The following is a 16,707-nucleotide window of genomic DNA, read 5'->3' as shown; positions in this document are numbered from 1 at the left end:
TCTATATTTTCGTATTGATTAAAGATACTATAGCTTTTCAGTCAAATTTCATGTAGAATCCGAATCTACGACAAACCAGGTCGAAAAAAGTGGTGGAAGATGTGAACGACGAAAAGTGTGCCGAACGACCGAGCACTTCAACAACAGACAAAAAAATTGATGAAGTGAAGAAAATGGTATTGGCCAATCGTCGAATCACCGTTAGAGAAGTTCCTGAGGACCCAGACATATCGATTGGCTCATGCCATTCGATTTGTTTTTTAATGATTTGGAGTTGAGACGGGTCGCCGCAAAAGTCGTACCAAAACTGCTCAATTTCGACCAAAGCAGCATCGCATGAACATTGCTAATGAGATGTTGGGCTCTGTCCGCGATGACCCAAATTTGCTCCAGTGGGTCATAACTGGTGACGAATCGTGGGTTTATGGTTATGACGTAGAAACCAAAGCTTTTTCCCGAAACTGGAGAGGCCCATGAAAGGACGACGCTACGCTACGATTGACGAGATAAAGACGGCATCGAAGGAGAAGCTGAACAAGATAAAAAAATGCTTTTTTTGCTTCATGGGGGAAAAATAGATATTAATGAATAGATAAATAATTAGAAAAAAAAACACAAAATTTGCGATACTTTTTGAACACACCTCGTATGTTTGCCTCATTACTACGATAGGTTGAAAAAAAAAATAAAGACGAAAATTCACAGTTGCCCAAAGGAAAAGCTGGAAGATCACAGAAACCAAAATTTGCAGCGATGGTCGTTCCTTAGTCTCACAAAAACTGTACAACGGGCGTACCTGGCCGGTGTGTTAGATAGTGCTGGCTGAACGGCTGTATCTACTTGAATGACTTATTTTATTTTATTTGTCTCGGTAGTGGTACGTGGTTTACTAAATACAAAACTTTCAAACCCTTTAAAGAAAACGCTAGAAAATCGAGAAGTCTAAATTTGCATCAAGTGCTAGTCTCGCCACACCTCCCCGCTCGACTTTACCGGTTTTAATGTAACATTTCTTTTCTCATTACTGGAAGCGTTTAGGAAAACGCAATTTTAAGTTGTATTATTAGTTTCTAATAAATAAAAACTCCAAACTAGTCAATAAAAGTAATTGATTGTTAAAAAAAAAACACAAAAATACAAATGAGACTAACGCATCATTTAAATATAAAGAGTGTTTCAAAAGTGACGCCTGAATGTTAGTAGTGAATCATTCCTAGCCTTTTTTTTCCGAGGTATCTTTTTTTATGTAATCTCTGACATTTGACAAGTATTTATTATGAAAATACTCGATCCTTAAGGACCATATATTGAAAAAATTTTTTTTTTTTTGGGAAATAATCATCCGAATGAGTGAACAATTCAAAGGTTGAATTGCAACTATTTCTGCTGAGGATAAAAAAAAACTGAGGGACAGAAAACTGGACGTTTTATCGGAAATATTGCTGCTGTAGCACAAAGTGTTGTTCAACAACCTTCCACATCGATATCTCGACGTTCTCAACAATTAGTGGATTAGTGGATTTTACCATGCCGGACATTTAAATATATAAAAAATCTAAGTTTGGACATATTTTATTTTATAACTACAGCGCCTCTTTTGAAATACTCTTTACCATATACATATAATCTGTACACTAAACGTTGCTCGCGGCTCCAACTGCGAAAGGTTAAGTGAACTTAACTTGAACGCATAACACAACGGGAGCCAAACAAATATTTGCCGAACAAAGACACTCCTTATATTTCTAAACAGCGAGAATTTAACCTTCATTTAGTCTACTCTGACAGTGTTTGTAAAGATAATTTCTTGCTTAATCCAATTCTGCACCTTTCACATAAGTAAAATAGTTTGAATTTTATTTTAATATGTGATAAATGTGCATAGGTAATTTTGAAGGTAAAGTAAGACCTCATCAATATAACTCAGCACAGCAAAAATGTTTGTAAGACTAGAAAATGAGTTGTGCTACATCCACGCACAAAGCCTACCAAACATTTATTATCAATGCCACGTAATTTATTTATTTATTTATTTAGTCTGAGAAATTACAATATTACAGACTACTAATGGCAAAAAGACGAATAGTCTCGAAGGCAGTATGACTAAAGCATTGAATTTACGAATACACCGAGTGATGAATAATTAGTACTCACGTTAGCCACATAGAATGGAAGTAAGTTACGAATAGTGCATTGGGGAACAATAAATCTGATTCGTTCTAACAAATACCGACAATCAAATGTACTGTGGGTGATTTTATAAGTAAAACAAAGGCTTAGGATAGACCTATGTAAGCTTTTCAAGAGACACACAGTTTATGAGTAACAGAAAGAATAAACGGCAACGATGCACTAAAATTTAAGGAGCCAAGAGCAGATTTTTGATAAATTTTTTGAACATGTTCAACCCCATTGGTGAGGAGGCGATAAACCAGAGCATTAAAAATGTGACCTAATAATGGCGTGAGAAGAGACTCAAAGGAATACGGATGCGAGAATTTAGAGGCATTACACCTCAGAAAACCTAGTACGGAATAGGAGTCCGAAGTTATACTCTTTAGGGCACACTTTGACAAACTATAACTTGAGGCCAAAATTGTGAAAATCTCTGAGTGAGTCATGTAAAAACATTTAGTCAAATATAATTTTAATTTAATTTTTAACTTCAGGATCAGGCGGCCATCGTAGCCGAATGGGTTGGTACGGGACTACCATTCGGAATTCACAGAGAGAACGTAAGTTCGAATCTCGGAGAAACAACAAAATTAAGAAAAACATTTTTCTAATAGCGGTCGCCCCTCGGCAGGCAATGGCAAATTCGCGAGTGTATTTCTGCCATGAAAAAGCTCCTCTTAAAAGTATATGCTGTTCGAAGTCGGCTTGAAACTGTAGGTCCCTCTATTCGTGGAACAACATCAAGACGTACACCACAAATAGGAGAAGGAACTCGGTCAAACACCCAAAAAGAGTGTACGCGCCAATTATACATATATATGTATATATATCTATTGATTATACACAAATAACCAGAGATTATTACACAAGGTAGCGTAAATATACAAGTTAGCGAAAAACTAATCATCAAATTTTTCTTAAACTACCTTTTTTAATAAATAAAACCAAATAATTTTGAGTAATAAATATCTCTATTTCGACCTATTTGGCGCGCTCTATCGCTTGTGTATTTGTATATTTACTGTCTATTTCACGACGCCAATTGCAAAATTTATAAATCAATAGGGAGACTACTTTTGCGTCACCTTGTACAAACATGTCTGAATGATGACATTTGATTTCAAGAATCAAAAATTTTCCTTTAGAGTTTTTGAGGAGGTTGCCCAATATTTATATCAATATATACTTACATTAATTAAGCCATCATTCGAATTTTTACATTTTTTTAAATTTCATATTTCATTTTTATAATTTTATATTTTAGAAAAAAATTTAAAAATTTGCCAATTCCACTTAAACTATTGATGAAGCTATTAGCTACAATTATTTCAGTCAACTAACATATTTGCCTTCACGATCAATTAAGCTAAGGTTTAGATATGGATATATACTCGTGAGTTGGACTACCCAAACAAAAAATTTTAAATCATTAAAAAAAGAGGTTGAACTATATAAGCGAAATGGAGGCAACTCAGGATGAAAATTCATGTTTCCTAGTGTTGTAATGGATTGGTCACGGGCTAAGGGAAAATTACGACAAAGTCGCCACACAACTGCTGCGCTGAAATTCATTTCAACAAACTGGAAGAAGAATTAGCAGCCCACGTACCCCCTGGCGGGGTTCAGCAGAAACTGAAATTAAGTCTATTGGATTATCGGTGAACGAACTAAAATCCCTAGCACAACACCGCGTCCATTGGCGTAGAGGAATGTTCAACCAAAAACTTTCAGTTGTTTGTGTTTTTTAACATTGGCCGCGTTAGTCCATACAGGAGAAGAACTATGCTCACTATCGACAGTTACTAAATACAAAAAAGATCAAAGAGAATGAAGCATTGCAAAAAATAACAGTTTGGGCACCAACCACGGAAACATTACCACCAAAAACTTTGAAACGTAACAACAGTACTTAAAGGAGAACGAAAAAGCTGTCATGAGTGTTGAGATAACAGCAGCATTAGCAGGCTAGGGTGAGTTGAGATAACTTCAGGTGAGCTAAATTGAGGTCAGTTTAAAAATTAGGTACATTCATGTCTAATAAAATGTCATAGTTTTAAGTACAAATATTGCTGAATGTTAGAAAACAGTTTGGAATAAATAAATGGATTCAAAAACAAAAAAGTTTAAGTGAAGCTTGATTTTGTGATCTGCCAAGAAAAATAAAACTAAAAAACTAACTTTTATTTCTGATGTACAAATTACGCTGTAGAAATGAGTTTTATTTTCGATTAAAAAAAGTTTACATTATTTTTAGAGAAAATTTTAAATCATTAAGCAATGATTAATTTTAAGAAAAAAATTACAGCTCACAAAATAGTAATTTCAAGGCGAAAAAATTACACTAGAAAAACTAGTTTTATTTTCTATCACAAATATATACAGTGGCTCAATAAAGAACCCATATTATAAGGTTTTAAATAACAAAATACGTATTAAAATGTAAATCGAATGCGTTTATGTGTCACATTTATTTTCGTTCTTCAAGCGTATTTATCAAAACTTCAGAAAACATAAACAAACTTCAGCTCATTCGTACATAAAAAATATCATACAAACATAAAAACTTAGCAAAATACATGACAAAAAAGAACTCGGACATTTATATAAAGTAGAGTTAGGCAAATTATATTTAAGAAAAAACAATATAATTGATATTAATCACCAAGCTTTTATTTTTTCTTACAGCATTTAGTCTTCTTGGCATGTATTCGACCAGCTTATTGCATATTGCATCACCTTCTATGCCCTTCGTGTCTCTAATAGCATGCTTTTTCCATTGGTTTCCCAAATTGATGTCTGGAGATTGTATAGATGTTTCAAGTACTTTAGGGCAGTTGTGCATAAGCCATAGGCGGACATCAAGTGTCCCACGCTTAGGACCGTTGCCTTGTACTACTGGCAATTGTCCTTAATTCCCAACTTTTCAACACTTTGGACCAAATTTTTTTTTCATAATTGTTAGGTATTGCTTGTGCTATATATTGCAGTTAATCAAACACAAATTTCCAGTAGTAGCAATGGACATACAACCCCATACTATTACCGATCCGCCCCCATGTTTAACTGCCGGGCGTAAGTTCTTTTCCAGCAACTCTTCATTAGGTCTTCTCCACACATATGCTTGTCCATCTGACCTAAATATGTTAAACTTGCTTTGGTCTGCAAATAAACGTGCTTCCAGAACCGGAAATCCTTATCCCCATGACGCTTTGCGAATTTTACTCTCTTGTGCCGGTCCATCTCGTTGATGAAAGGTTTTTTTCCATGCAACTCTTTCGTTATAATTATTATTTCGCATCACTATACGCATACTTTTGGGGTTGCAGTTAATATTAAGGTATTGCGCGACTTTTTTTGCGAACTTAGGAGTGCTCAAATTTAGATTTTTCTTAATTTGTTGCACTATCCACCGTTCATCTGCATCCAAAAACAGTTTTGGTCGTCCCGATGTCTTTTTGTTTTCCACGGGTTTGATTTCTTTGAAACGTTTTATCACGCCGTATACTATCGAACGTATATACTAAAACTTTATTTTAATTTATTACGTTTGCTTCTTTCTTTGCACTATTCTACCGATACCGAATTAATTGTGGGACTCCCCGTTTAAAAATGCCAAGCAATCGCAATAATGCTAGATGTCCGACTTCTTTTTTGACACCAATTTTCGAATGCTGCGAAATAATTTTTTATAACAAGGAGGTGATGGATTTGTAAATTGTTGTTACTATTTCTAAAATCCTATTTGAATACCCAATAAAAAATATAAAAATATAAATATTCAACTTGCATTTCTTACAAAAATTTTTAATTTGAAGCTGCATGCTATGTATGTATGAATTCTCTATTGAGCAACTGTAATTGAATATATGATTATATCTCCTGAACAATGCAATCAAATTCAGAAATTTAGTATTATTATTGAACGCACATTTTAAAATATCAAAATAATGAACAAATATCAACATTTTTGATACAACTCTGCAAAAATGAGTGCAGTCAATAAAATTTTGCATTACTGGAGATAAGAAAAGTGACTGAATAATCTAACACTACTGAAAGAGTTACATTTTAAATGCTACAAAGGTTGAGTACCGTTAAGATATTTTCTCTAAACATTTCATCAACACCATTCATATTATCATTCCCTTTGCTCGTAAATTGTTGGTTCTTATATGTAAGCTTATACATCTATATATATCTACGCCTGTGTATATACATACTTTTTCACATAAATTTGCGTATCAGACACAAATTTCATTTACATTTGTTTGTATTTTATTGAGTAGCCCTGAAAATCCAAATACTGTTTTTCACCACAACATAATTTATGTTATTTCCCGTACTGCTTGCCCTTAATACTTTGATCTATTAAAAACATACAAATGTATATACATATGTATATGTATGCATGTTTATATGTATGAGCTTGGGTACTATTCATCCCTAAACGCTCGCTTCAGCACAGTTTGTTGCTATTTTACCGCCAACAACGCACAAACAAGCGCACGCTCACAAACACAAGCATACATATTTACACATATTTATATATACAAATGTTTTCACAAACAGAATCTCTACGTAATCTTAGCTCAGTGTACAATTAAATTCCGCCCACAGCTTAAGCTACGTTTCATAGCCACAACAAATGTAGCAGCAGTGACCGCAACTCAGACACACCAGCCGCAGTTGTTGGTAGCAGCCACAGCAATTAACCACAATCTCGCACTCAATGACCAGCGGCAGATTTAAATACATTTGGGAGCTTTTTTTTATTCTTTACTACGCTGTTAGACTTAAATTACTTACGATTTTTATTTTTGTTGCTCAATGCGTACATACATTTATGCAAGCTTTGCTTTGCTATATTACAGAGTTGCTTCATATTGTTTACATATTTATATTGTAGTTTTTTTTTTATTGACAATTCAAGGTGTGTACTTTTAAATACACAACTCAAATAGCACGCGCCAATAGAACAAATGAATAAATGAATGGAAGAGTAATCGACTAGAGTTAGTGAATGGTGGCTTGAGTCATTGGTCAAGTGAGTGCATTGACAGATGAAATGATAGACAGCCGGGTATAGCAGTATTGTATTTGTATTTATCTACTTACCTACTTTGCGTAATACAAAATTACACACATATATAGGTATGTAATAACATGTGCTTAGTTATAACTCTTTTTACTGCTTGTTGGTGTTGATGTTGCCAAATGGCACTTACTGCTTCAGCACACAACTTATCTCAATTATTGTAATTTGCTCTCCGCTGTAAAGCGAAGACATAATTAGTAGTTGACAGCGAAGGTAGGTCACCCATACGCCATGGTGAGTTCGAGTATGTTCTTAATTGTGTACATACTGAGGATTAGATGCATGCCTAAATTTGTTTAATTTAGCAATATTTAAACAGTTATCGTATTATTCAACAAAAACTCTTTTATATGTTTGGGAGAGGTGACAAGGTGTGCTTAGAGACGTAAACACACGCGTTGTATTACCTTTGGGTGTGTGAGCCTAGGTAATCTAGTAACTCATACGCCCTCGCTAGACGATGAAATCCAAAGACTACCATTCTTTTCGTTTTTTTTTATATTTCATCTCAGATTATATTTGCATATTCACTTTTTATTTCTTCTAAAAAGGAGTGGTATTGACTTTTTCCGTTTTGCAACGCATGTGTTCAAGTACTAATTTTTAAAGATAAAAGCAAGCCGGGAGCAGTTCGAGTACTGAAATAAAGGGGCGAAAATAAAAATTAATAATAAGCTCAAATAATTTCGAATGAAAGCATAGAGAGCGTAAAGTTTGGTAAATAAAGTAACCGTTCAATTTTATCACAGCGGTATATTACGTTATCCGACAAAAATTAATATTTGAATGGGCTGAAAGTGCGGCTTTAATGTAAATCGAATGCATAGTCAGTTTTTTAGTATCGCAATTATAATTAAAATGCGTTTGAAAGCTTTCCATACCATCTGTACTTTAATAGAGAAATGCACAAAAAAAAATACTCCTCAGAAATTTTAAAATTCAGAACATAATATAAGTAGATAAATTATTATAAGTAAAGGAATTATATTTATATAGGTATTATCTTATATATATATTAACTGTAAGTATTATTAAATGAAATAGCACTCAGAATTTGTGCGTCTCATATCTTTATCTAAAAAGTATACGTCCTTTTGCGTTGTAATACATGGGGTATGAGTAACTTTGTAATTCAGATTCAAAGAAATTAACAAATCATCTAGGAAAATCGAATATGCAGGTATTTATACACAGAATATTCTTTCAAAATATATAGGCGTTGCTCATGTGTGCAAAGTTGAGTTGTACCATGTTATAAGCATAGACAGACGAGCAAAATATTGAGGATAGGGGAGCAAGACATACATATACGGTCTCAGAGGGGGTAAAATTATTGTCTATATATGTATGGTAGCCGAATTGGTTGGTGTATGACTACCATTCGGAATTCAAAGAGAACGTAGGTTCGAATCTCGGCGAAACAACAAAATTAAGAAAAAGTTGTTTCTAATATCGGTCGCCCCTCGGCAGACAATGGCAAACCTCAGTATTTCTGTCATGAAAAAGCTCCTCATAAAAAATATCTGCCATTCGGAATCGGCTTGAAACTGTAGGTCCTTCCAACAACAGCAAGACAGAAACAACAGCATGCCACAAATAGGAGGAGGAGCTCGGCCAAACACCCAAAAACGGTGGACGCACCAACATATATATACATGTAGGTTCTTCTGGTATACTCACAGATGATTATCTTGTTTTTTTAGTTTCTAAACGATGTATAAATAATGAATCTAATAAGTTTGATTTTCTACCAAATTTGAATTCTTCAACTAAAATATAAAAAATATCTTTCACAAAATTAATTAAATTCAATTTGGGAAGCCCATGCTTAACATTTATGTCTATTAATGTAAATAATATTGCCTGACTTTTACTAATTTTTGCGAAGTTGAACAACCGCATACCGAACAACTTTCGAAAAATTATTACAATAAGAAAATTGGAATTTTGACTACTAGCGCAGGGATATTGTATATATTTTCCTTCCTCTAGGTGACATAGTCGATACATATTCAAAAATTTTTTTGTAAAAGATTCTCCTGGAAGAACCTAGAAAAAGTCTTCCAGTTCAACCTACACACAAACTTATTTTCACATAATTTTATTGGGCTGGTTGAAGGTTGAAGAATTTAAATAGGTGTAATATAGTGCTTATAGGTTACATAAATTTTAAGCGTCTTTTGAAAAGCTGTAACTAACTTCTACAAACCATTTTATAGTGTAACCATCCATTTGTAATTTGATCAATTTATCATTTTTTTTTACCTTCTCAGTAAAAATAGCATAAACTGACACATCACAGCTTATGGTGAGGCAATTATAAAATGGGTCGCTTTTCACCAGAATAATGTTATGAAATATTAAAAATATTCCAAAATCATTGAAAACCTTTGAAAATACAATAATAATCGAAATGGTGATATCAACTGGACGACTAGAAGCCGCGATTTAACCCCATTGAACTATTCTTTATGGGACGTCGTTAAGAACAAATATTGCACAACCGACCGAAACATTTAATACAATAATTTAAATGAAATTGTGTTACACGTCATGCTTGCCACTAGCTTCACATCAGTGCTTGCTTCCAAAAAGCATTTAAATAAAAAAAATCGAAAGAAAAGAAAATAGGAACTGCTGAGGAGATCTTAAGGTTATCGCGCATAATGCAGAAGTTGAAAACATAAACAAAAAAATTTTGTTATTCCCTTTCAATAAGGCATAAAACCCACTAACTGCAAATTTTGCTCAATTTCTTTGTCCACTTTGAATAGTTGTGGCCTCTCAAAATAACATTTGACGCAACTATCAATTTGAAGCGAATCGAAAAGGAATAAGGATTAGATACCTATTGTCAGCAAAAAACAAAAAAACGCATGTTTTTCGGAAGAATATATGTATGTCAATTCTATTAAATTAGTTCATTTTATAATGTTTTATTTATTTATTTTTTATTTTTTCCTATAATTTCGATTTTTTGTATTTTTATTTTAAATTATTATTTTTACTTAAGTTTTATTTCACTTTATTTTATTTCAATTCGTTTTACATTACTTTACTTTAAAAAATAAAGCAAAATGAAGACCAAAACAAATAAAATAAAGGACATGGAAAAAATGAAATAAAATAAATAAGTAAAACAGTTATTTTACTTCATTTTTTTCATGTCCTTTATTTTACTTTTCTTCATTTTGCTTTAATTTTTTATTAACTTTATTATATTTTTTTTGTTTTGTTTTATTTTATGTTACTTTAATATATTTTTTATTTGTTTTTATTTCATATTATTTGACTTTTACAATACTTTTTTATATTACTTTATTTCATATTATTTGACTTTTACAATACTTTTTTATATTACTTTATTTCAATCTATTTCGTTTTGTTTTATTTCATTTTTTATGCCCTTTATTTTATTTTCTTCATTTTCCTTTATTTTTTTATTAACTTTATTATATTACTTTTTTGTTTTGTTTTATTTTATTTTACTTTAATATATTTTTTATTTGTTTTTATTTCATATTATTTGACTTTTACAATACTTTTTTATATTACTTTATTTCATATTATTTGACTTTTACAATACTTTTTTATATTACTTTATTTCAATCTATTTCGTTTTGTTTTATTTCATTTTTTATGCCCTTTATTTTATTTTCTTCATTTTCCTTTATTTTTTTATTAACTTTATTATATTATTTTGTTTTATTTTATTTTACTTTAATATATTTTTTATTTGTTTTTATTTCATATTATTTGACTTTTACTTTTTTATATTACTTTATTTTAATCTATTTCGTTTTGCTTTATTTCATTTTATTTATTTTAATTTTATGTATTTTTTTTTCATCTCATTTCACTTTATTTTGTTTTTTATTATTTTATTTCATTTCACTAATTTTTATTTTCTTTTTTCTTTACTTTGTTTGTTTTTGTGTTAATTTTACTTACTTTTTTAAATTAAATGTTTTTATTTTTGGATTTATTTTGTTTTAATTTACATTATTATATTTTTAATTGGCTTTACTACATTTTTAATTTAGTTTCACTTATTTTTATCTCATTGCTTTTACTTTTTTTTATTTCACTCTATTCTGTTTTATTTAATTTAATTTTATTAACTTTAATTTTATGTATTTTATTCGTTTCATCTCATTTCACTTAATATTTTTTTAAAATAGTTTTTATTTATTTATTTTTTTTTTCATTTCATTTCATTTAATAATAATTAATAATTTCATTGAATAGTTTTAAGATAATGCTTACGAGATTCTATTTTTTTCTTGAACTTCTTATTTATTAAATTATACTTACTGCATAGATAACATCCCAAACCAAGGCGCACACTTTTAAAGTTTTTGTCGAACACGCCATTGTTGATGCAATTTTCTTATTTCTTTTCTTACTCGTTCACTAAAATTCAAAAAAAAATTGTTTATTTGCCAATATAATTGTATATTTTTGTTTTACATAAAATATGTATATTTAAAAACGCTTCATGCCAAAATTCGCAAAGTAAACACAAAAGAAAAGCGAAAATTTGAAAAACGAAATTTTGGAAACACAAATAGAGATGACAAAATCGAAAGGAAAATACTTTTATTTTGGCGTATTTTTAAAACGTATACGGATACATATGCATGCACGTATATTCATATATTTCTGTTTATTTTAAGATATTCGCGTATTTTTGCTGCCCAACAACTCACGAATTTTACTACAGAAAATTTCAAATAAAAAAAATATGGGCACATAAAAAGCATTCACATAAATCTGCATTGCACTTTGCTACTAGAGCGTATTGCGCTCCATTTATTCATTCCGCTCGCCGCGCTCGTTTACTATAAACATAGAATATAAATGCAACGGTTTATTATTGTTGGTATGAATCGCAAATTACGCGCGAAATTCGTATCGCTACCAAAAATTTAATCTCACCAAGCCGTTATTACCGTTCAGATACTGGCGAATAGAAAACCATCAACGGCGCCAAGCGCGAATAGACTGAAACTACCTACACCTTCAACTTGCCTATTTTGCCGCCACTAATATTTTGGATTTGCTTTTGCTTTTGCTTTTGCTTTTGCCTTTGATTGTTGTCTTGCCTCAAATATGAACTGTGTTTTCATACGTGATTCTATGTAATGCGAATATGCTCGCGATTCTAACAGTGGAAGAGAATAACAACAAGTAGATTAACGAAAAAATAGTACGGAATTTATTGAAAATGAAACAAGGCACAACAGCAATAGTGTTGTCTATTAACTGCTCGCATTGCAAATGGCTACCCTGTCGGGAAAATCTGAACTAGTGAAACTAACTAGTTGATGATTAGGAACTAATTATATTTGAAATAAATAAATGAAAAGTTATCTGTTTTTGTGTGATCGTTTCTTGTCTGTTTATCGTGCGATTGAAATTTTGACAGTCAACTTAACTTGAAAATATCCAATCCTGAAAAAAAAATTATACTTAACGAATACAGAGGTATCTAAGCTCTTATACGTATAGTGAAATGTCACCACAGTCAACCATTTTCGTAACACAATGTGTTGAGTTTGGTACAGTTTTATAAAGATCCCATGTAGATATACAAGTAGCTACATTTGCAACCGCAAATAGAACGAATTCGTTCTCATATATTTAACAATTTGCAAATGTATAGCAAACTTCGGTACTAAGTAATTACTGAAAATTACTATTTAATAGAAAGTGGGTGTGATCGTTCCACTGAGAGCGAAGAATAACACTTGTACAAATTTCGTTAAGATATTTTAATTTTCACTCGACTTATTATCTTCGAGTTGGTCTCAGAAATACTTACCTAGGGATATTTCTTAAGTCATTCTGAACATTTTGGTTAACAAGAGTCTACTTCTTTCACGATATAATAAAATATTAAAGCCGTCAAAATTTATGAAAACTGTTAAATTACACATTTCTATTTATCCACTAATCTTCAGTAAATTACCTAATAATATAACATAATCGAAACAGATGGATGGATGACAACCGCCTATCCCAAGTAAAATTTGAGTAAAAATCTAAATATTATATATATTTCACACAATTTTACACAAAAGGGAAATAGTGAGACCTGAAAGAATGTACATTTTATTTAACAACATCTAAACGCGTCTTTTGAAGGACCTTTTATAAGTGATTTCAGCAATCGGTAAGCCACCTGATTCAGTCGGAATTCGATGCCCACTGTGGACATGAAAAGTCCAATGTTAGTCTTATCCCAATTTAAAAATTAATGGAATGAGAAAATTGCCATGCTCATTTCCAACCATGTTCAGTGTCGGCCGCCATTACATATTTTTATACCTACATGCTTATATTATTTTTTTTTTTTTAATATTTATATGACGAATTTACACTTTTTCCCGTTGACTCGAAGCAGCTGAGTATTATATAAATGGTAACATCAATATAAAGTTGATGTAACTCATAATCAATTAATTGTCCTATAGGGCACGAGTATATACACGTACGGCGGTTGTTGTGTATATGTGAGAAAGAATCCATATATGCAAACTACTCTGCTGGCAATGGTACAAAAACAATATTGGAAAGCAAAACAATTTACTCCCACTTTGTTTTCATTTTGCACGTGGAATTTGCCTAGTTGAGTTCACTCTATAAATCAAAATAAATATTAAGTGGGTGGGAGAGAGATATTGGCTAGCTAAAGCTAGCAAGCAATGGTTTGCACATAAATGACTCTCTTTAAATATTTGGTTATACTTTTAGGCTTAATAAAACTTCTGGAAGAAAGCTGAACTTAGTTTTTTTTAAGTGAAATATTCTTAAGTATATATTTTCAAGGCACAGGCAGGCAACTCCAATTTTGCCGTAGAAAGTGGTTGCAAAGGCGAATGAGAGGCAATTTTAAATAATTTGTTAAACGTTCTTTACAAAATATTCACAATGATGTGACATTCTTGAGAAAGTTTTTCAAGAATGAAATAACCAAAATTACTATATTACAAGGAAAATATGAAAACTGAAGATATAAAAATTAGTTCCTTTGGAGAATTTCACTCGAGGTATTTAGTCACTGGATTCCTATCAAGAAATTTGCCCCAAATAATAAAAATATGTAGATACTAAAAACCAAGTTGGATGTACTTAAACAGTGGTAAACATGTGATGAGTATTAGCAATAAAAATTATAAGATCAAAATAAATAGACTTAAGCTTATTGAAGACACACTGGAAAAGGCGTTTGTGAAATTGTGCTATATATAATATTAAATGTGTATAAATGCATGTACAAAGTCCTTTTATATGGAGGAATAGTGCAACGTTGTGAGCAAAACAAAAATACCAAAATCAACGTGATTTTCAAGGCACTTAAAACTTCCATTTTCTTTCTTAAAAATACTGAATAAAAAGTTAAAAGTTTTGATGCAAATTTGATCACCTTTTCTGAATTTCATAGAAAAATTAGAATTTTGATTCATAGAAGAATATTAAATACTGAAATTTTTGAAATTTGAAAAATTTGAAGCACCGAGATGATGGTAACTCCTAAAACAGTAAAAGTAAAAGGGTCAATAGCAGGAAGAAAGGAAAGAAGTGACAGAGAGAAAGAGATAGGATAGGATAGAGACAGGTATAGGATAGGATAGAGACAGAGGCAGAGACAGAGATAGGATAGGATAGAGACAGAGACAGAGACAGAGATATGATGGGATAGAAACAGAGGCAGGGACAGGGACAGAGCCAGAGACAGAGACAGAAACAGAGACAGAGACAGAGACAGAGCCAGAGCCAGAGTCAGAGATATGATGGGATAGAAACAAAGGCAGGGACAGAGCCAGAGCCAGAGACAGAGACAGAGACAGAGACAGAGACAGAGACAGAGCCAGAGACAGAGACAGAGACAGAGACAGAGACAGAGACAGAGACAGAGACAGAGACAGAGACAGAGACAGAGACAGAGACAGAGACAGAGACAGAGCCAGGGACAGAGACAGAGACAGAGCCAGGGACAGAGACAGAGACAGGGACAGGGACAGGGACAGAGACAGAGACAGAGACAGAGACAGAGACAGAGACAGAGACAGAGGCAGAGACAGAGACAGAGACAGAGACAGAGACAGAGACAGAGACAGAGACAGAGACAGAGACAGAGACAGAGACAGAGACAGAGACAGAGACAGAGACAGAGACAGAGACAGAGACAGAGACAGAGACAGAGACAGAGACAGAGACAGAGACAGAGACAGAGACAGAGACAGAGACAGAGACAGAGACAGAAACAGAAACAGAAACAGAAACAGAAACAGAAACAGAAACAGAAACAGAAACAGAAACAGAAACAAAAACAGAAACAGAAACATAGACAGAGATAGCTAGTCCTGTGAGAGTTTTCCAGCTTCTTTGCCGAATCTGAAAATATCCTCCAGTTTGAGGGAACGAATTTTACTCATTCTCATGAAATCGGAACCCAAAATTCATAACCTTGCTTTAACAAAGGTAGGACACTCACAGAAAAAATTCTCAGTGCTATCCGGCTCCTCTAGGCAAGACAGCCAAATCGGGTCCTCAAAGATTCCAATGGTGGGCATATGCTGACGCCATGGGTTGTGTCAACCGAAGGTCTTTTCTTCCAAGTTTTAAAAGAAAATTCGACAGCTCTGCAACAATATAAACAGGACCATCACTCGTTATGTAAATTGCATACATAATCGCTGATCCAATTTATGATTCCTGTGGCACTGTTTCCGATTATTGGCTCTGATTGCTCTCTAGATTACTCCGTTGCTCACGTATTTGACGCCTTTGACATCAAATTTCTTTCCAAATGAAAGTAAGATCGTTCTTAGGTGTCAAAAACAGTGGACACTGTTCAAATAGCATCTTAAAGATATGTTTGTATCTCGACGTTCCGTCTTCGTACCAGACCTAATATAAATGGAATCGACACATCGCCTTTATTGCTTCCTGTTCTGTCGTAAAATCCAAGGGGAACAAATAAAGTACAGCATTGACAGCATCGCCGGAGGTTGTACTCATAGCACCCATACATAAACATACACTTCTTTGCAGGCTGTATAGTTCCTGACTTATATCTGTATAGTGGACTTAACCATGATCAGTCATCACCAAACCACAAAGGCATATGTGATGATTGGTCTGATAAATGCTGTGTATATCCACAGGACCACAGCAGGTTTCAGGCCCCAGGTTTTACCAAAGGCTCTACGGCATTGCTGAAAATCTTTAATACGCGATCCACCTTCAGCGAACATGTGTCTTCACATCAGTTTTTTGACCAAGATTACTGCTGGATATTTAACTGCGTCAGCAAGGCGATTAATTAAAATTAAATTAAATGTCAAAGTTTATAATCGCACGGGTTGCGTGGGTTTTTCCACCCCAATATGTTATGAGATGTGCACAGTATTTACAACCATTTTTCTGTG

The 16,707-nt window shown here is 32.7% G+C and overlaps 2 protein-coding genes across 4 annotated transcripts in view; both read right to left on the bottom strand.

The window, feature by feature from the left end:
• The window catches only part of LOC129243459 (protein late bloomer), a 52,725-nt gene extending 40,440 nt beyond the window's left edge, over nt 1-12,285 (bottom strand). The window contains exons 1-2 of one of the 3 annotated variants that reach the window (XM_054880499.1): nt 12,223-12,285; nt 11,585-11,683 (exon numbers count right to left, since the gene is read on the bottom strand). In XM_054880499.1, the coding sequence (XP_054736474.1) occupies nt 11,585-11,644 (60 nt within the window). In that variant the 5' untranslated portion in view covers nt 11,645-11,683; nt 12,223-12,285. The other 2 variants (XM_054880501.1, XM_054880498.1) reach the window with 2 other exon arrangements.
• Nucleotides 1-16,707, bottom strand: part of LOC129243456 (tetraspanin-9) — a 111,616-nt gene that overhangs the window by 79,924 nt on the left and 14,985 nt on the right. The window lies entirely within an intron of this gene.

This window comes from Anastrepha obliqua, chromosome 4 (genome assembly GCF_027943255.1).
Source record: "Anastrepha obliqua isolate idAnaObli1 chromosome 4, idAnaObli1_1.0, whole genome shotgun sequence".
In the NCBI taxonomy this organism is placed as follows: Eukaryota; Metazoa; Arthropoda; class Insecta; order Diptera; family Tephritidae; genus Anastrepha; species Anastrepha obliqua.
Note: the sequence above shows the minus strand (reverse complement) of the source record. Positions and strands in the feature narration are given on the sequence as shown.